Genomic DNA, 21,044 nt, shown 5'->3' on the forward strand with positions numbered 1-21,044 from the left:
AACTCAGAATGTATTGTTGGCAGGAAGTGAGCTTTTAAAAGATGAATCTGAAGGCATACATGCCCTGATCATACCCAGGATATCCCCACAGTTTCTTTAAGATGTGTAAAACATGGTATTACTTTTATATACATGTGGTGAAGTATGACTACAGCTGCCATAAGAGCACATAAAATGGGTGCAAATCCAAATCAGATACCCAGGACTCCAATTTAGGACTGGAGATGCATTTATGGCTATCCAGAATACTCAATATTCTTACCACATGTACTGAACAAGCAAACCAGGAAGAAAACCTACACTGTAGTTACACTCAGCTGACAAATGGAGGGCAAAAAAAAAAATAAAGAGACAGCTAACTGCATCTTTGTCATGTTTTAATACAAACAAACATAAGTGAATCTCAGAAAGTCAGCAAAAACTCTTTGAAGCCAAGCTGGATTTTCCTGCCTTGGACCAGATGAGGGAACATTTACCTGCATGTAGGTCTGCCCCACTCAGATGCTGCATCCCTCTTGCTTAATGAGGTGTGCAAACAGTAACTCCGTGCACAGCACTTGGACAACACAGATCGCTCCTTACATGCCTGGCTTTTACCTTGAGAATTATTAATGAGCCAGAACCATATCAGACACTTGAAGCCCACAGCACTGCTGAGAACCACTCAGGCATTTGCAGGCTGTAACTCAGGACTCAGAGCTTCCACCTCACCCAAGCCTTGCAACACAAACCGTCAAACCTACAGCGAGAAGCCAAAGAGCACAGGACAGGCCACCCATGGATAGATTTGTCACTGCTACGCAGGAGCAACCAGACACAGCCTTGGCATGAGAGCAGCTCTGTAAGCAAAAGCCATTGCACAGGGCACACAGGGCAGGGCAGAGCCCGCCGAGTCATCCTGCCTTTGCTGGAGCAGCTGCCTGGCTCAGGAAAGGCTTCATCATCACACGGTGTTCCCCCAGCCCTGCCAGCAAAACCCAACACGCACGCAGGGGTAGCCTGCAGCTGGAGAGACAAGAGATTGCAAGGGCTCTCGCTCACTGACTTGTTTGGTGTTCAAGTGTTGCAACTCTCCCCACCAGCTTTCTCTGAACCTCTCCTGCTAGCCTTCCCCCATGCTTTTCCTTGCTCTCTGTTACTGCCTTTTCTCCTTGCTATATCTATTCCAAAAAAGGACAGCAGAGATGACATTGCTGTCACAATTTCCCCCTTTTAATCAGGTCTACCTTGTTAAAAGCCCTACTATTAAGCTTTCTGCAGCAGCTTCAATCTACTGAACTGTGGTTGTGTAACAAGAGAGGCCTCCAGGACCACCAGAATTTGGGTGCCTTGCTTAGGAACACTCACCTGTGGGCATCAGTGAACATCTCTCCAACCTTGATAAAAAGATTATGAACTTGCATAACCAAGTCAGCATTTTCTTTCACGGTTTCAACAATCACATTTATTCCTTGGTTTTAGAAGGTTTTGGTTCAACAGTTTTATAAACAGGCTTCACAAAATATGCAGTATTTATAAACATGGTTCTTAGTCGCAGTGGTAATAAGAATCTTTACTTTCATCATAATGTTCACTTCAGTTATGCAACACAAGGTTGATTTTGTTTCCCCTCTTCTCCCTCCTACAATTGGCACTTAATCATAAATTGAAGAAACTTTAAAAAGACAAAAAAGTTAATCTAAGCATGAAGTTAAAAGCACCTTGCCACAGTATTACATTTTAATAAGGCAAATTCTTGTTTTGTAAAGCCTAATTGTGCAACTTGGAGACCTATGGAAGGAGGCAGGAACGCCAGCCTTCTCCTATAAAGAACAGGCCTTCATTTTTGCTTCAAAGTGTTCACCCCTCCATACCAACCCCCCTTAAAAAAAAGTACAGCTGATAATACAGCAGAACATCCCCTTTACAGGATGAAAGGAAATTACAGTAGACAAAGGCTGAAAACACAGTGCATAGTACACAAAATAGGACTGTTTTTAAAAATAACATTTAAAAAAAGAGAAATAGAAGAAGAAAAAGAAACTGAACAACAAGCAACAATGGAATTTTTCTAGTGGAAAGTGGATTTGTGGGCTTCATAAATAAGTGGAAAATTACTAAAATACTTTGCTATATAATATAAAAAGGCGCAAAGTGTTTTCCAGTTGTCACCTAAGCGTTAGATGCAACTTTGTAGGAGTAAGTATTTGGAGGCAGCTTGGAGCTCTGATTGGTGCAGGCATTCCAGCAGGGCAGTGCTGCCAAGAGCAGGAGGAATCCCCCCAGCAGGACACAAAAGCCACTGAAGTAGAAAGCAGTGTCGTACTCCTGCGTCCAGTCGTAAAACCAGCCTAAGGAAGGGATAAGAGAGAAGCTCATCAGTGAAATGTAACACAGCACTGGTAACATAGAGAAACAACGATTAAAAAAACACCCAAACAATAAAATAAAATAAAATTAAATAGGCCGAACCTAAAATACTGTTTGACCTTTAGACATGGAATGTGTTTTCCCTCAAAGACAAATTACAGATATAATCAGCCAAACAGCTTTTATTTCTTGCTGCAGATTTTGATTTCACCTTTCCATTTCTATTGGACATGCAAAAGCATTGTGTCTGGTTGTGACAAGCTGATGTTCAGTTTATACCTACTCCTTGTTCTTACCTACAATTGGTGGTCCGAGGCTGTTCCCAAGTCCAGCGAAGAACATCAGGATCCCATAGGCATGAGTCAGTTTCTCAATCCCCACAGTCTTTGTTGTCACGTATGGAAAAATTGACCAGTTCCCAGTCAGAAAACCCAAAATCCCAGAAAGCATCGCTAATGTAAGGTAACTTTTGGCGAATGGAATTGCAAACAAGGCCACTCCTGTCATTAATAAGGTAGTTACATAGAGATATAAAGTGTTAACCCACTTAAAATCTGCCAGTATCCCTAAAATAAGTTTGCCAACAGTCGTCATAATGCCAATAATGGAAATAAGGGGCATATAATAGTCATCTTCACTAATATTTGCACTTCTTGCTACATCTTCCATGAGCAGAGAAGGAGGAAATCCACCAATATCAAAGAGCAAGATGGCAACAAAGAGAGCTGAAAACACTTTGTTCTTGAAAAGAACCATGGTCTCCTTCCAGTAGGTCAAATAGAGCTGCCACTTCCTTTTGGCGAGTTGCTTGCAGAAGTTTGTCTGCTCTACAACTTTCTTTTTGTAAGTGTCTTTCTCATTCATGTTTATTGAGCTCAATGCATTCTTATTCAAAATGCTATCCTGTTTGCAATCAGGCCCATTGTTCACACATTTTTCATCAATATAGCCCTTTTCAAGGATGCTAATGTTTTCTTCAACGGTCTTTTCCTTTTCATGGTAAACAAAATATTGATCTGGGACTTTGTCTACAAACATTTTCTCTGGTGGTGGAGAACTGGATGATTCCAAAGGTCTCATTAGGCTGCCACATGCTAATATATTTAGAGACAGGGCACCAACTATTAGCAGACACCCATCCAGTCCATACAGCTCAATAAGCTCTCTTTGCAGTGCTGCATATATAAAGAGTCCAACACTTGAGCCTATAAAAGAAAAATATGTTTGGTTTAAACTGAAGAACCAAGACCATTCTTCAACTCTAACAAAATTCCACAATTCAGCAGCTATGAATACACTGCCACAGAAATGGTAATTCATTTGTGCTCCTCTCTCCCAAGTTTAATGAAGTGGTAAGTCATCATCGCTCCTGAAGTTACAGCTTCTTTGTTGAGTAGCCACAACATAAAAAAAGTCTCCCAAAATATCTGAACACTTTGTGACAAATAACACTAGCGGGCACTTTATAAACAAGTAGGATCAATACTATATCTGATTAAAAACATCAAAGAACTATTAAGCCACCCTTCTGCCCTGCACTCATACACATGTATCCCTTCAGGTACCATTTTGAGTTAGCACAGTTAGAATTTCCCACTCCAACATTCTCCCCTTTCTTCGCTTTGCTGCCATCTTCCCCCTCCCGAGCAGAAACGGGCCAGGAGCCCTCCAAGACCCCTCCTAGAAGCAGCCCTTGACTGCCTGGTGTTTAAGGAGCAGGGTTTGCCTGGTGGCAGTTTACTCCAAAAGCATTTCTGAAGCTCTACAGGACTAAACATGCATTTGAGAAATGTGGCTGTTCAGAAGAAAACACTGAAGAGTGAGAGATTACTAGGAGCACAAGCATTTAATGCAATCCCAGTATTTTAAAGAAAAGGCTCTTGGTTGAAGTGAGCACATATCCATTTTAACTAGTGGATGTCCTCTCACAAACACAGAACATTGGTTTTCAAGTCAATTTATATGACAAACTTTAAAATTATTTGCTGAAGACTGTCTGGTGCTAAACAGAGGAAAAATCAATTACAAAATCCATGCTTGTTTTGCCTTCCAGGTACTAAAATTAACCAGGGCACAATAAGATCAACCTACCTGGAATCCAAAACAAAGCCACTGTAAATGATCCCCAGAAACATTTCTGCAGAAGCTCCTCTTCACTCAGCTTGTGTGAATGTGGTATTAGTATCTCACAACACTGACTATACTGATCCTGTGTCTCCTCACTGACAGCTACTCGAGAAAAGAGGTCAGAGCAGACACTCTATGGCACACAGAAAGCAAGGCATGGCACACGAGACATCTGTAACCATTCCTACTCAGGCCACTAAAAAGTGTAGAGGTACAGCTAATGTGAGATAGTGGTGATGCAGCATTTGTATCCTGCATCTCCAATCTCTTTCTCACCTCTGATCCTGGGTAAAGAGGATCAAAGAGGAAAAAGAGCACTCTATGGAATGTTTCCCCTCATTATCCATGGCACACAGCCCAGGCTACATGGGTCTGCCTTCACTTCAGTGAATATCCTCTCCTCATCTATATTGATAGCCCATAGCATAAACATGCAGGTGTAGTTACTATTTTATCTGAAGTCTGAGTTTTTCCTCTTCATTGCTACTGATATTTTGATTTAAGAAAGTAGTAACTTCCTTAAGTAACTGAGAAAAAACAATCTTCTGGTTTTTACTGCCAGGGTAATGGTGGCAGTATCAGATTTGAAAAGCTGGAGAGAATGACAATTTAAAGTCCTACCTGTTGAAATCAGACCAAGTGCAAGGCCTCTGTGTTTGTCAAAATACTGGCATGTGATGGTAACTGTTGCAGTGTACAAAAGGCCACATCCGAGACCTGGATGAAAAGAGATATAAACATGCTACATCCTCTAGGAAACGAATGCCCCTTTGTTATCCCCCAGGTGATGCCATTGTGCACCCTGGGTTCTGAGGTACCCTGTAACCCTGGCTCAGCACTGTCCCACCTCCCTTCCCCGACCCTGCTGCTGAGCCTGGGCAGAGCAGGCTGGGCTTGAGGAGCTCCCAGCTGAGTTCTGTGCTCTCTGGAAGGGCTGCAGGGCTCTGAGCCCAGGGCTGGCCCCAGAGCTGGGCAGAGCTGCCTCCCCGTGGCACCGTGCCCGGCCAGCACGACGCCGGGCCCTGCTGGCCAGAGAGGTGCCCAAATGCCTGACACAGTTAATTTGATAAGCCACCCACAGCAGCACAGAGGGCAGGTCACCACCTGCCAGGACAGCAGCGTTTTCATGCCTCCAGCACAGCATTTTATGCTCAATCCAGTTCTGTAGAGAACAGCATTGCTCCCTAATGATATCTAATTTATCAAATTAGAATGAGTATGTGACAAAATTCCAGAAGAGATATTATTCCTTTAAGACTGGCATTTCATGCCAGCAGAAGACCTGCTCGATTCCAGCCCTTAGGTAAAACCTCAGCTTCTCCATCTCTAACAATTGCGTCAACAGAGGACAAACTGTTTTCAAACCCTCATGAACATTTACACTGTTTTTATCTTTTACTACATGGTAACAGCCTGCCCGTGCAACATCCCTCTCTGCCCAAAAGTAAAGTATTCCTTGATAAATCAAGTCCCAGATACCACTGCCTCTGTGAATCACTTTCCCATTTCATACTCATAAACCAAGACTCAAAATAATGAAGACTAAGTCTCAAAATGAAGGGAAGGTGTTTCTTACCAACAACTATCCCATATGAAACATATAGGAAGTATATGTTAGGTGCAAAACTGCTCATCATGAGGCCCCCGGCCACCATAAAGCCACTGAAGATAGCTACTGGTCTTGCTCCAAAAGATGATACACATATACTGCAGACAGGACCTAGAGGGAAAAAACAGGAAAAACATTCCAAGCACCAGGAAGAACTTCTTAAAAAAAAATCAATCTGTGGAAATGTTTCTTATAATAACTATTTAAATGTATAATTATATTAGATAAAAATTCAGAGTGCTCATTTTCACAGGGTTCTCTGAAGCAGTCAGTTATAAAAATATTCAAAGTCAGGCTTGCAAAATTTTTCTCAAGGAGAAACTGAACATCAAGGCCATGAAAGGGTCCTCGGGCTGGGAAAGAAAGAGCAAGTGAAACATTCCTTACACATAGGGAGATCCAAAATATGGGACTGGGCTGTAACATTGTTACCACACAACTAAGGTGTATAAAAGTTCTGAAAATAATCTTTATCTTGAAGCACAAAACCAAGGCAGACCATCAGCCAGGCCTTAAGCAAGCAGGTATTTTTTGACAGAGCACAAAAACTGTGTTTCAGAAATGCAGTATCTGTATTCATCGTGGTATGTGATTTATAAATCTGGAATGGAAAAACAGTAACTTGGGATCATGGCTGCAGTAAGAATGCCACCTGGTGCTTACACAGAGGGAATATCTGCTGGCATACCAGGCAAGGACAAACACTCTTCCCCGATTTTAAAATGTAATTAAATACCTGCTAGTCAGGTGTCCTACCAAAGAACCCTTTACTACCTATCTCTGCTCCTCCTGTAAAACTACAGAAAGTAAAAGTCACCTACTGGGAGCACCCATAACAGCATTCAAGTTCACTCCCCAATATTTCTTGGTTCTGAGTTCTCTTAGTTTTTCAAAACAAGAACAAAGTGAGGCAGAATTCACACCCTGCCTCTATTCAGTCAGTTCTCTCCCCATAGAAATTGTAGAACAAGCACTTATTCTCAGTTGTGTGACCTGGAATACACCTTTTAGTCTTAAGTAGCGTGCAAGCTTGGTGCCCTGCATAAATAATCAACCACAAGGGACTTGGCTTGCAAAGACAACTTATCTGAAACCCTGCAGTTCCAAACCTTCACATACAAACTTAGATATTAGCCTCATTTCTAAACTCAGCAACTTTGAGATTAGAAGTTAGATGAATGCCATTATTTAATACAAACAAACAAAACCACCTTACAACATCTGCATCTCATTTAAGTGATACACATACACACCATGGTCGATTTAATCTGCAAAAGGAGCAATTTTGGAGTCTGCCATTTGTCAAGGTTAGGGCTCCCTGACTCATGTAACAGATTCCCGGCAGATGGGAGGTGAGCCCAGAAAGGTGATACGAGGTAAACAGTTGGAGCCTGGGGATGGTGCTTGCCTAGGTTTGTAGACAGGACAGAGCAGCTGGGAATGCAGGCAAGGTTTTCCTGTGGTTGCCAGCCATGGGACAAGCAGTTCAGGCAGGCAGGAGCAGAGATTCGTCAGCAGGTGAAATGATCCTCAAAGACCAGGCAGGCCAGAACTTTTGCCCTACATTAGAGCTATCTGCCCAGGGAACATAAAGGGGGGCGAGTCTGAGCTGGGGCTTATCCAGGCAAAGAGTCAGAGTTACAGAGGAATCAAGAAAATATTCCAGGAAAGAAAGGTTTAATTGGATTTTGGAAGCAATGAAAAAGGAAGATCTAAGCACTTACTGCTTCTCAAGAGTCAGCACACTGTGGGAAGGAAAGCTGGCCAGCATAACCTGGGCAGAGTAACATGCTGAGAACAAAAGCTAAGAACATTGCTGATTCTTAGAATTAATCACTAGAACTGGCAAATTAAGATTGGTATGTTTCCTAAAACCACGGGATTTAAAAATGAACAAAGGATTGAGTCTGTATTATATAAAGAATTCTTCTACACTAAAAGAAAAGAAGGCAGTGTTAACGTAACACAATTAAGCAGAGGAATTTGCACTCTTTCTATTCTTTATTTCTGACCTACTACCTTGCTAAAACAAACAGCATTTCCCTTCCACTTGCTCTCTATATTTTGACACAGCTACTTTCAGAAGGTCTCTGTCCAGTCTGGGGTGGTGGTGCTGGTACAGACATCACTGACCCCTACTAGAGCATCGAGGGGAAACTGGACCCTCTGACCCCGAGCCAGAACAAGAGAGACACAGAGCTGAAGGATATGGCTTCATAACCTGACAAGGACATCTCCACTGGAACATGATCAAAAGCCTCCCTGACAAGGCCCAAGGAGATGTTCTTCCAGCCTCTCTACTTACAAAATCTAATCCCAAAGGAGAACAAAGAGTACAAAAAGATCTTTTCGCCCTAACATGGAAAACAACCTGCACCAAACTGAAGAACCTGCTCCAGTGAGCTCAGTATTAATCTGCCATCTCACACAGCAAGACATCTGGCAACTCAGCAATGGCCCTGTTTATAAAAAGGAGTGCCAGTGTAAATATTAAAATAATTATTATAGGTCTCTGAGTTGAGCAGAGAAACAGCTCCATCTTCCCATTCACACTAGGCACGACTTTCACGCTCATCACACTGTTACGAAATGAGTCACAAAAGAAAATCCCCTGAAAGCCAGCATCTTTGTCCTTTCCTGTCTCCTTGCACTGCTTTCCTTTCTCTGTTTCCCATAGCACAGGCATTTTTTTTCCACCAGGCACAGCACCTTCAGTTACTACCATGGTATATGCACAGCAGTCAACTGTACACAAACTTGTTATTCTTTACAAATATTTGAAGCACAATGGGTTCAAGGCAGTAAATTCTAGCAAAAATCCAACTTTCACAGAGTGGGACTGAGACCTACGCTGTGGATTTTACTCAAAGTGGGCATTCTGAAGAATGCAGAAGTCTGCATACAGCCACATAGGAAACAGATCTTCTGGCAGCATAAGAGTTTTCATTAGCTAACTCTCACCATAATATGAACAACATAAAAAAAAAAATCACAGTGGCAATCCTCAATAGAAAGCATGAAAAATAGCTTTTAAACCAGCATTCTGTTCAGTTTGCCAGCAGCTCCAGGGGTTGGCACTGGAACTAGTACAATATTTTATGACATTGATAAATATTTACCCCTTCTACAAATGAAATCCCTAGGGCGCTTTCCTTTCCAAATGATGTATCTTAAAACTAGACCAAACTCAATCAAAAAAAGATAGCAGCACAGTTTACTGGAATGACAGCTAACTCTAGGAAGAAAGACTCAGCACAGGAACAGACACTGCTCTTCTGCACACAGCCTGTCACAGCTCGCAGTCAGCAGCACAATTATCAGGGAAGCAGTCAACAAGATCCCCAGACAAAATGGGAAGCAGAAGGAAGATTGATTTTCACAGGAGATCTTCATACAGAGGGACTAAAGAGGAAGAACACCTGGGAGGGATCATTTGTACATTGGTATTTTTATTAAGATTATTTTGAATTAAATACTTTACCCTCAGTGAGACTGGGATGTGTCAGTGAGTCCTTCCTGAGATATAAAAACAAGCCACCTGATGCACTCAGGAACTTAAACCTGCAGAAATGTGCTGACCTCCTGACAAGTACAATGTTGCTTTGTTTTATAGACATCAAGAACTAGCACTTTCTTCCTCAATATTTTCAAATAAAGTGAAAAAAAAAAAAAACCTGCAAAACAACACTCCCTCCCTCCACTTACTAATCTCAAGAGTCCTCCTTCCTTTACCTCATACACAAAATGTTTTGCTAAACAAACTATATTGGACAACTGAGTTCTTTTTTTAATCACCTGCATTAATCTGACCCACCCTACCTGGGCATCTGTCCGAGCCTGTTGAAACTGTAGAGTAGAAAAAATGGTCACGGACTGCATGTATTCTGTACTGGACAGAATACAAGAACATGTTTTGTGTGTTAAGTGTATTCCTAAAACCTGGTTATAATAAATATAATATTCTCCAAATGCCTGGATTTTGGATATGAATATAGATCAGAGAAAAAACCATTTCATACTGGGCAGCAACCCACCCCCAACTGATTGGAAAGACAGTTCCCTTCTAAAAAACATTGCTATATGAATTGGGCTTCTTTTCAGAGGAATCTTGGGGACAACCTTCTCCCCTGTGCACAAGCTATTTACAGCATCCATACTTTACAGTGGGGGCTATGGCTGTGTGAGGTTTATGCTCAAAAATACGTAGATGCTACAAAAGCAGTTATAGAGTAGTAAAATTGTTGCTTGAAAACACAAAATTAAGCTTTTTAAACATCTAGCACTGAATGCCTCAGATCAGCAGAAACATCCCATAAAATTATCAAGGCATGCCTTTCAAGAGAGAATCCTCCCTTTGCTCTCTCTCCATTAATAAAGGGAAGCAGGAATGGGGACATTGCTGGTGTCTCCTCCTGTGCCAAGGACTGGGAAGTCAACTCTTACTATAAACAGCTGTGGTGCCAATTACAGCCGCCAAGGTCTTTGTTTTGCTTTAACAAGTGGAACATGGATTAAATTTAATTTCAGGCTCCAAATGGATGCAAAATTAAGAACATTTGGTGCAGAAGAACACATGATGTTCAAGAGTATATATAAATATCCTCCTCTGGCCTGTTTTAGTAAGGGAAACCTACTAAGCTTTTTCAATTTCTTCCTGTGGAACAAGCCCTGGAGCCACGTGCTGCATCTGCCATAGCCTGACCAATGTCATAACACCTCATTCTGCAGGGCAGCTCTCACCTCTGCCTTCTACAGTAACACTGATGCTTGTCTTCCACTGTTCTAGGCACATTTCTTGCACTGCTCTGTAAGGTTTCATCACAGAAAGTCATAATTCAAGCCATCCTGTGAGGAGGAGCTCAGCCAGATCCCTGCCCCATTGCCCTTCCAGCTGACGAGGTGAACAGTTCAGCTCAGGCTGGACACTGGCCTCAGCAGCACCGTCTGTGCTGCGAGCAAAAGGACAGAAATCCAACACCAGGTGCCCAGGAAATGAATCCAAATAAACAAGGTGCTGTACTGGGTTTCTATGTCTCCAGTCTAAGTTTAGCTCTCACATAAGTCAGAAGTAAACATTTTAGAAAGGATACCAATGCAGCAAACATCAAAGTGCTCAGCAGCATCAGCTGCTTTAAAAAAAAAGTTTCAGACTACATGAACAGAAGGAAGGGGAGAAGACAGAGAACTTTTTTCTGTGCCAGATGCCATATATATCTTCTTGGGTTTGGTGAAATTACAGTACTAATACAGCAGAGTCACTGGTCCTAACTTTCTCTGTTACAGAAGTTGGTGAATGTGATTGCCAGTGCTATCAATGAGAAAAGCCTTCCTAAGAAAATGGACCCTGATTTATTTCCTGTCTGTGGCTGCTAATCTACCATAATTGTCATTCCTTTTCCAGTCTGGCATCTACAGCTTCAGAAAGGTGATGTCAAGTTGAAGAAAGCTCACAAAAGGGTCTTAATGGCTCTCCAGTAGAACCTTAATTAAAAGTGTGGGAGTCTTGGCAAAAAGACCATATCAAGTTACAGGCTAAAAAAAAATTAGAAGTAATTTGATTACATTCTTTAGACATCCATCACACTAATCAAGGGAAACTTCAAAATATACCACTTAAAGATAACATTATTCATCAGCTGAAAACTAAAAACAACTTGTATCATAAGATTGCATACTTTTAAGGAGGAAATTTAGTGGATTTATCATTAAGGTCAGCTCCCAGCTTGACAAACAGGGGGATCTTTCATTTCAGGTAAAGCTGGGAACGGGAACATAGAATTTGTTTTCAGTCAACTCTGATAACATCAATGTAATTAAAAGACCCTCCCTGTACTTTCTTTTGAAGGCATAAAAGGTAGGAATGATTATTAAGCTTCTGAATGCCAAACTGAAAGAATAAAATCACATGGACAGACAGCATTCCTCCTAACCTGTCAAACCTTCATTTAATCATTCCATACCAAAATCAGTCACAAGAGCACCTTTGATTTGTATTATTCATCATTGATTTGTATTATTCATCATTTTATTGCTGCTGTCAGGGTTTAACCCCAGCCACAACCAAGCCCACACAGCCACAATCTCACTCCCCCACCAGCAGGAACGGGGAGACTCAGAAGGGTAAAAGGTGGAAAACTCTTGGGCTGACACAAAGGCAGTTTAATAGGGGAAGCAAAGCACACTTTGCATGCAGGCAAAGCAAACCAAGGAATTCATTCACTGCCTCCCATGGCAGGGCAGGTGTTCAGCCATCTCCAGGACAGCAGGGCCCCATCACATGTGACGGTGACTCGGAAAGACAATGCCATCTCTCAGAAGATCCCCCCTTCCTCCTTCTGCCCCCAGTTTATACACTGAGTGTGATGCCACACGGCATGGAACATCCCTTTGGCCAGCTGGGGTCACCTGTTCTGGGTGTATCTCCTCCTGATTTCCTGTGCACCCCCAGCCTCCTCACCAGCCTGGCAGCAGGAGCAGCAGGAAAGGCCTCAGCTCTGTTAGCCCTGCTCAGCAGTAAGAAAAACATCTCTACATTATCAACCCTGTATTCAGCACATACCCAAAACACAGCCACTGAGAAGAAAATGAACTCTAGCCCAGCCAAAAACCAGCACAGCTACAAAGCACACTGCTGAGAATTGCTCACAGTAGCAAGACAGAGGGCACTAAAATCTGGAAACTAGCACGATGTTGACATAAGGGAAAGGGGACTGAGGCTCTTAACAAAGCCAGAGACTTCTGGTCTCCTGTGAGAGGGTGTTCTCTTGAAATTTCCTTCTGCCTGGTTTTTCCTTCAGTGATTACCTTGTTTGTCATTATTTTCTTCCCACTTCACTCTTTCACTCAAGTATATTTAGGTCTTGATGAACAGCAGGAGTTAATACCCATAACACAGGAAAATGAAAAAAGGATGCTGGAAGAGCAATCTACAGCCCTTTATCCAATAACACCTTGAGACTGAATATAGTCTTCTAGTGGTTAGTGATCCACCTGCTTTTGCCATTCCTCTTCTGCCTGGTGGTAAAAAACCCTAACACAGGTGTGAGACCAGAATTTGATCAGTTCCAGGGCCATACAAAGCAGTGTTCTTTATTCAGGTCTGTATTGCTATTGGAACACCAACTTTCTTTTGAGGAGAGTTTCCTCAGGATCATGAGCTGCATTTTGTCCATTAAACCACATTATTGCCTTGCTTGTAGCAGCTGCCCTGCTGAGAAGAAATTTTTTCCAGATTCTGCAGATAGATAATAGTTCCCATGGTGAATCTTTGAAAAACAGAAGTTAGTGATACCACCCAGTAAATACCATGCCTGATATTAAAACAACAACCTAGGAATTTTCAAGGTGGGGTTTTATTTCCCTAAAATTCTGCTGTTACTCTCCAAATGACAATGTCTTACTACAGAAAAGCTTCCAGTAAAGTTGCTTTACTTAATGCAACTGTTACCCATAACTTTCCAGCTTTCAAACCTACCCTCACTGGTAGGTTTACTGCTAGAGCTGAAAACTTAGTAACTAGTTTATCCATAAAGCAGTTGAACAATTTCGGACTAACAGCTTGCTCTGATTTTAAGACAATAATGTAAATGTTAGTTTTAAAGCTTCATTTAAAAAAAATTGCATCAACAAAATTACTGTTCAGCTTCTCAGAGCTGAACTTCTACTTTTTTCAAATACAACCATTTTGAATTTTCTAAAAGGAATATTTTTATTGCTCTTTTATCATTATATTGCTCTGGTTTATGCATAGTGAAACTATAAATGTAATCTTCTTACCCATCCGACCTAAAACAAAAATGCAGCACCCTCATTTGCAGCTATCTTTGATACAATTCCAAGAGCACACACAGACAAAAGCATCAATTGGAAACGTTTCAATTTAAGACAGATACTGCTTCTGCACTTACTGGCAAGCAATCCAATTCCATTGGCTAGCGATCCAACCCAAGCTGTCTTGCCTTTCCCTTCTCCAAAAGCATCCAGCCACTCTAAATACAGCACTCCCACCGCCAGCGGTGATCCATAACACAGGAACTGGGTGAAGAAGGAGACGACAACAATCACCCAGCCCCAGCCACCATCTGGTGGCTTCCGAAATACCATCTTGGCAGCTGGGTGCAGAGGCAGGGGCAGCACCTGTGCAAACAAAACCCAAACAGAAAAGAGTGTTAGAAACGTGCCTGACCAGGGGCTGTGAGCACAAGGGAGCTGTGCAGAGAAGTCACATTCAGCCAGGGGCTGGTTCAGCCATCCTGCATGAACAGCTGCAGCACAGCACGCAGTGTGGGCACTGAACTGCCATACTGCACCTCTGCTGGCTAACAGAAAGACAGCACCTAAAGCATAATAAGTTGTACATACACCAGCACTGTATGACAGAAAAGCATTTCATTTGCTGAGTGCTAAATAAGCCTTGTGAAACCTTCAGGCAATAATATCTGCCACGGTTCAACAAAAGAGCCCTGTAGTCACCTGCTGTTAAAACAATCAAAAAAGGAGCAAAAAATCTACACTCAGTTCCAATCTCAGCACAGTATCTTTCCATTTGCTGAGGAGTTTGCCCCCAGATAGTGCACTCTGAGAGGGGCAGATCAAGAGGAAGACTGACATTTAGACAGTAGTAACAGCTAAATACTCTGCTCTGTCAACAAAGCGATGTGTAGAGAGCTGCATCCAAAAATCACTTTGAATATATTAGTCAAGTGAGCTCTAAGGCTGTGTGCAGGCGTGGCTCATATGCCAAGACATGACAGCAGCAAACATGCATAGAAAAATCTGCTATAACCTGTTAGAGTGTCTGCCCTCTGTGCCGTTGGCACACATCAGCCTTCCCCAAACTGGCAATCACTGCCTGGACTCCAGAAATACCACCTTGTTCCTGTGCATGGCATCACCTGTGTATCTATGGCTTTAAATAACCCACCACCCTCACATCTTCTCAAGACTAGCGTGTGAATGTAGGGACCAATACTTCTAAAATCTAGCAAATTTAGAGGTTTTCCAAACTACATTGCTCTGGAGTCTCCCTGTGCACACAGCCAGCCTGCCCTCCCTCTCTACAGGGAGCAATTTGTCCAAGTGATGAATACAAAACACATGCTCTGCTCCTGGCCCTGCCACTGACCAGATATATGATTCTCAATAGTTTCATTTCCTTCACCCTGGAAGATAGAAAGAGGTAAGATCTTACCCTTTTTTCTTCATGAAATATTCTCAAGGACCATCTCCACACTGCAGCTTAAGCATTAAGACTGCTGCAGTAACAGCTCTGCTCTGGGAGACTCCCAAGAGGCAAAGCAGAAAAAGAAATGCATTGCACTGCCTTTCTGACTTAGGAACCCAGAGGAAATGGGAAAAAAATTACTGCTGTATGAAAGCAATGAGGAAAACAAGCAGACAATAACAGAATTCCCATTTGAGATCTTCACACCCTTTTCTTGGGCAATTTTTAAGAATTTGCATGGAAAACTTAACAAAAACACTATAGTATAAAATTTCGAGGAATTGTATAGAGACATTAAAAAGGCCAGTTCTAGTTTACAAATGCACTTAAATACTACTTTGAGGGTAGATACTCACAGATGATGGCAAAAATCTGTCAGCTTCCTATAAATGTACTTTCATGTGACAACCACCTGCAGAAAAAGAGCAAAGCAAGTTTTCAGCCAACATATCACTGCAACAGTTAACTCTGAAAAAATGGTGGCTTCACATGAAATTTCTTCTTTTTAAAATCTTCTCAGAGGAACTTCAGAAGCAGACAAGTTATCTCAGTGGAGAAGTACTGATCTCCTGCAATTAATTAACATCTGACAGCAGTCTTGAGCTCTCAAATAACAAAAACATCGCCTACTAATGTAAAATACATTTTGACATCCTGGGTCCTTTGGGAGTGATTTACCATTTTAATATACTGACTGTCCTTGAAGATACAACATTCCCAGTTACAAATGTTACAAAGTTATTTGTTTCAGCTTATAAATGTAAGCTCTGACTCACACCAATGCCTGGTGAGTGTCCCTTGATCCTGTGAGATGCAAGGGTGGCAGCTGGGATAGACAGAAGCCATAGAAACCTTCTGTAACAATACCTTTTACACAAAAAGGGATCCCTGTATTCCTACATGAAATACTTGAGTTATTTGAATGCAGTCCCCAAGAGCTGTCCTATGCATCTGTCCATGAATTAAGTAATTTTCACTTGGCTTGTTTTGTCCCTGCCTAGAGGGAAAAAGAGTGGAAATAAGTAACAGCTTTAAAAGCAGACAATGAGACAAAGCAAGGAAGTTTTCAGAAAAACTCTACAATAATGGAGGTAGACAGTGAATAGCCCCAACTCATATTTGTTTAAAAATAAACTTTAGAAAACAAACACATTTTAGCTATTACATCGATTTCCATTATATGGGTGCCCTAAAATTTAGCACAAAGACAGCTCTTGAGTTCAGTTCTGCTATTCTAAACATTTCATGGGAAGGAAGCAAGGACTGGGCAGGAGAGGAAAAAGGATTTTGTAGTCTTAGGTCACGTAGTCTCTTCTAATAGAAAGACTAAAAACCTCTGGATTAGTTTGTCACCAGTTGCAATGCTGCAGAGTATAATTGAATTTAACCAACTGTACCCAATTTACAGCAGTAGAAGTGCTGACCTTCTACATGCTGACAACTCCTATTTTGCATCACAGATCTCCTTTGCATCTTTTAGCTAAATAACAAAACTTTAGGCAGCAACAATCTCTATTCTCTGAATGTTCCAAGCCATTTACAGTCCACAACTGTCAAACAAAAAGTAAAAAACACCATCATTTCCCCCAAAACCATCCTCAGAGGAATAACAGATCTATAAAATCCTAGAGTCAGGTTTTAATGACCTGGCCTTCCCTTCCCTTCTCATCTCTTTCCTTCCCCTCCTGTTTTTGCAGGTTATTCCTTCACCTCACACTGCTGTGTGCCAGATACCTAAACTGAGGTATTTTCTAACTCCCCTGGAGGCTCAAGGCCACAGAGAGCAGGGAGCTGCCAGACCTGCACAAGGAGCCTGTTCCCCAGAGCCTTCTGCTATGATAGTTAAAGATGTCCTGGAGAACCAAGCCACTGCTGGGGCCATGGATATCAATCTATTTTCTATTGGCACATTATTTGATGCTTCTCCAAAAGGGGTAAGTTGTACTGTAATAGCTTGGTAGCAGGGAAAAGAACTGACAGTGAGAATTTGAGAATTAAACCTTCATTTTCAAGGACATCAAATCTGTGCATCAACTTGGGAGGGATACAAAGTGCCTTTTACTATTTTCTGTCTGTGCAGAAGGAGGACGCAAGCTGTAAAGATAAATGTGGACACCAAAAATGAAGAAGCAGAAGCCCACACAGAAGGGAGTGAGGGGAGTCAATAGTTTTGGGGTTTTTTTCTCAGAACCAACCGGGAAGACTTGTGTGATCCTGGTGTCAGATAAACAACTGTTTAAGATTCAGGATTCAGGTGGGAACAGTTACACAAACCTTTCTGTTCACTGAGCCTAGGGATATTGTTTCAGACGCCAGGAATCCAAATTAAATAAAAATACTGAAAAAGAGACACGACGCATAAAGAATTGAATAGTAACTTGAAATTTGGTGAGAAAAAGCTTTTCAGTGAGTTGTACTCACTGCGAATAAGAATCAGAGGAAGAGAGCTGCTTGATGAAAGCCTTTACCAACCACAACAAAAAGAACCCTGGAGAACAAACTGAACAACAGTTTCAATGTGGAAAGAGAGAAGTGTCTGGCTACAACTATTTGCTGTGCTCCGAGCACCATTATCACAACGCTGAACTCCCTTCCTATAAATCTTAGAATTTGGCTTAAAGATGACAGATGAGCACAAAAAAAGAACATGAGTACCACTGAAACATTAGCCCTCAGCACAGCAACTTGTATTAATCTGTGGCAAAGGGACTCTTGAGAAAGACAGTAGCAATGTGATCGTTTCCAGTTTGCTCTTTGTGCAGCCAGAACCCGGGTAAGTGTGTTGCTTTCTGCGAACAGCACATGGCTGCAAAGAAAGCTGATGTCAGCAGACACACTGCGTGATTAACACTGGGCTCGTCAAGTTTTGCAAGACACTGCTACAAATCAAGACGGTACCAGCCAGAAAAGTAACATCCCTCATTTTAAGCTGAATCAGACTTCTTGTAAATTTTTCAGGCAAGTTCTTGCAATTATCATCTGAAATTTCTGCTACCCTTAGCTTGCAACTAACACCTAAGGCATGAGACTGGTGCATTATGGTTGCTTTTAACATGCTCATCATTTCCAAACACCTGCACGTGTACTGACACAACAGCACAAGCATTGTATTAAATTCACTGGAAGATGCATCTGTACTTCCACAACATGAGACTTTACCTGATGTTCTGATGACAGTAGCTCTTGTGTGACACTGAATATATATGCATGTATATATATATATAAAAATATATATATTTCCTTTCTAGCTTTCAATATTCAAGTCTCACATTTCTCTACTTGCCCTTCTATCAGTTAAGCAAGAGAGTTGTCAATATCAATGTTTCCTTCTCTTTCTTACAGATGACAGAAGTGTAAAATTTAAAACAAAACACCAAAATAAAACTTAACAAGTTTTTCTATTGTGCAAAATTAGTTTACATTAAGAAGCATCAGTGGGGCAGCAAATAAACCAGTCAAGCTTTGTACAAATCTGTCAGCTCAGCAGAACCAGTCCTACCTGTTTCCAGAGCGGATGGAAACCCCCCAGAAAGTACAACTTTAGTGCCTGTCGGTCACTAGCACGCATCCATGCAGGCAGATGTGAGCCGGCGCTGCTACAAACCACCAGCCAACATGATTTACCAGAGATCTCCTCTGCAAAACGAGAGCACGATGTGCGCCGCCTTACGCATCACAACCTGCGAGGGCTCCCTTCAGCATCTGTTCCCTCAGTCCGTCCGTGCCCCTTGGCCAGCGTCTCCGTGGGGATGGATGGCCTCTTATAGCCCCCGGCTCGCCTCGCCTCTCCCCACGCCCTCGGGGCCAGCCCCCAGCCCCGAGTTACACATTGACGCCTTCCAGCTCCAGGCCGGTTTCCACGGGAAGCGCTCATCCGCGCACTGAAGCGCACCAGGAGGTGACTGAAGGTCGCCCTCGCCGTCCCGATGCCACACACGGCCGAGCCACAGTGCCCCGCTCCGGGCCAGCCGCGGCCGCCGAGGTGCCACGGGGCGCCCGCAATGGGCACACGCGGAGGTTTGTGGGCACGCACCGATGGCGACGGGCGCCCGCTGCCATGTGCCCGCGGCAGGTGCTGATGTCGCACACCGCCCAGTGCCCACCGGATGCCAACAGGGCACGCCAGGAGGCACCACGGCCAACACCGAGGGGTGGTCGTCGATGGGCACCGCAAGGGATGCGCTCGCCCCGGGTCGGCGGCACGATCCGCTCCTGTTCCTTTTCCCAAAGCCGCTCCCAGGAGACCGCGCAGAGCCGCCCCCGAGCCCCCGGCCTGGCCCTGCCGCCCCCACGCCCCAGCCCCCGGGGCAGCTCCCGCCGCAGAGCGGGGCCGGGCCGGGCCGAACCGGGGGGCAGCGGCCCTTGCGGGGGCTCTGTCCGCCCGCCCCCGGCCCGCGCTCCCCTCGCCCGCGCCCCCCGCCCGAAGCGCGGGCCCCCGGCCCCGTTACCTGCGGGCGGGCGGCCCGTGGGGCGGGGGCCCGGAGCCGCCCCCGGGGAGCCGGGGCAGCCCCGCATCGCGGTGCGGCGGGCGGGCCGCGGCCGGCACGAACCGGTTGTAACTCGGGCGGGGGAGGAGCTGCCGGGGGCCGCCGCCGCCTCCGCCCGCAGCCCCGGCGCGGGGGGGCTGCCCCGACCCCCCGCCCCTCCGGGCAGGCGAGGCGGGGCGGCCGCTCGGCTCGGACTCACCTCCGCCGCGGAACCCTGCCCCGCTCCCGCTGCTGCTCCGCGGGCAGACCCCCGCCCCGCCGCCTCCCCCCGCCCGGCTGTCGCCGGGGACAGGCGGACACGCGTCCCCGGCCGACGGTCGTCCCCAGCCCGGGGCCGGGCGGCCGCAGCGGAGCCGTGCGGGAGCCGCCCCCGTGCCCCGAGCAGCGGCGGGGGAGCGGCGCTCGCCGCCGTGTCCCGCCGGCTGCCCCTGCCCGCCCCCAGCGCAGCCCCCCCATGCTCAGCGAGGCCTGGCCCCGGGGCACGGTGACCGCCACCGCCATCCCCCGCTCCTTGCACCCGTGCCGAGGCAGCCGCAGGGCCGGGTTCCCTGGGCACTCCGCCGCGGCTCGGAACCTGCGCGGGTCCCCAAGGCAGCGGAACGGCCGCAGGACGGGGATGGGCGCTGCCTCCCGCCACCAGCCATGCCAAAAGGCCGCAAACTTGCGCTGCAAACAGCGATGCAGGCAGCGCACCTGCAGCGCTGCAACCCCAGCCTGCCCGCTCGGGGAGAGACAACTCACTCGTGTATCAGCGCACCCACTGCCTTCAGAGGCCGTCTCATCACAGCCCTGGCCCGGATCCGTGTGCGTGGCACGTCCCGCGCTGTCAGACGTACGGCAAGGTAGTTGTCAAGTTCAGCCACCTGCAATATTCACCCTCCAGACTGCAAAGGCTGTCGCAGAAGCTGACTGAACACTCAACAAGCCTCTACCCCGGGTGTGTTCAGCGTGAGAGCTCCGCTGCTACCTCTACCCAATTAGAGCTCACGTAACCACACACTGCAGGTGGAAATATAAACATCCCCAGAGTTTAGTGAAATTTTGAAAGCTGAGATATTCCTAGACCTGAAATTCTGATGCAACCTCAGATGTTCACAGCCTCTGCCGTTCCTACAGGTATGGCATCGCTCCCCTTTTCGGACCTGCAGTCCAGACTTACTCCTTCATGCAATATTTACAAAGGTTTGTGAACTTCAAATGTCTTTGAAAGTGTCTTGATCCACACCTCATAGTATTCAGGTAAATATCA

General features: G+C 44.7%; 1 protein-coding gene across 3 annotated transcripts; it reads right to left on the reverse strand.

Annotated features, from left to right (window-relative positions):
• Nucleotides 1-1,429: 1,429 nt before the first annotated feature.
• On the reverse strand, nt 1,430-19,844 carry SLC16A9 (solute carrier family 16 member 9). 3 transcript variants are annotated; one of them, XM_053984374.1, is made up of 7 exons: nt 19,757-19,844; nt 15,665-15,720; nt 13,993-14,221; nt 6,053-6,196; nt 5,098-5,193; nt 2,646-3,554; nt 1,430-2,330 (listed from the first exon to the last, which is right to left on the reverse strand). In XM_053984374.1, the coding sequence occupies exons 3-7, from the start codon at nt 14,186-14,188 to the stop codon at nt 2,152-2,154; spliced, it is 1,524 nt and encodes a 507-aa protein (XP_053840349.1). In that variant the 5' UTR covers nt 14,189-14,221; nt 15,665-15,720; nt 19,757-19,844; the 3' UTR covers nt 1,430-2,151. The 3 variants fall into 3 exon arrangements, with proteins under 3 accessions (XP_053840349.1, XP_053840348.1, XP_053840350.1); XM_053984373.1 differs by lacking the exon at nt 19,757-19,844 and adding an exon at nt 18,808-19,033; XM_053984375.1 differs by lacking the exon at nt 19,757-19,844 and adding an exon at nt 18,933-18,953.
• Between the last annotated feature and the right edge of the window lie 1,200 nt (nt 19,845-21,044).

The sequence above is a fragment of the Vidua macroura genome, chromosome 8, assembly GCF_024509145.1.
Source record: "Vidua macroura isolate BioBank_ID:100142 chromosome 8, ASM2450914v1, whole genome shotgun sequence".
Taxonomy (NCBI): domain Eukaryota; kingdom Metazoa; phylum Chordata; class Aves; order Passeriformes; family Viduidae; genus Vidua; species Vidua macroura.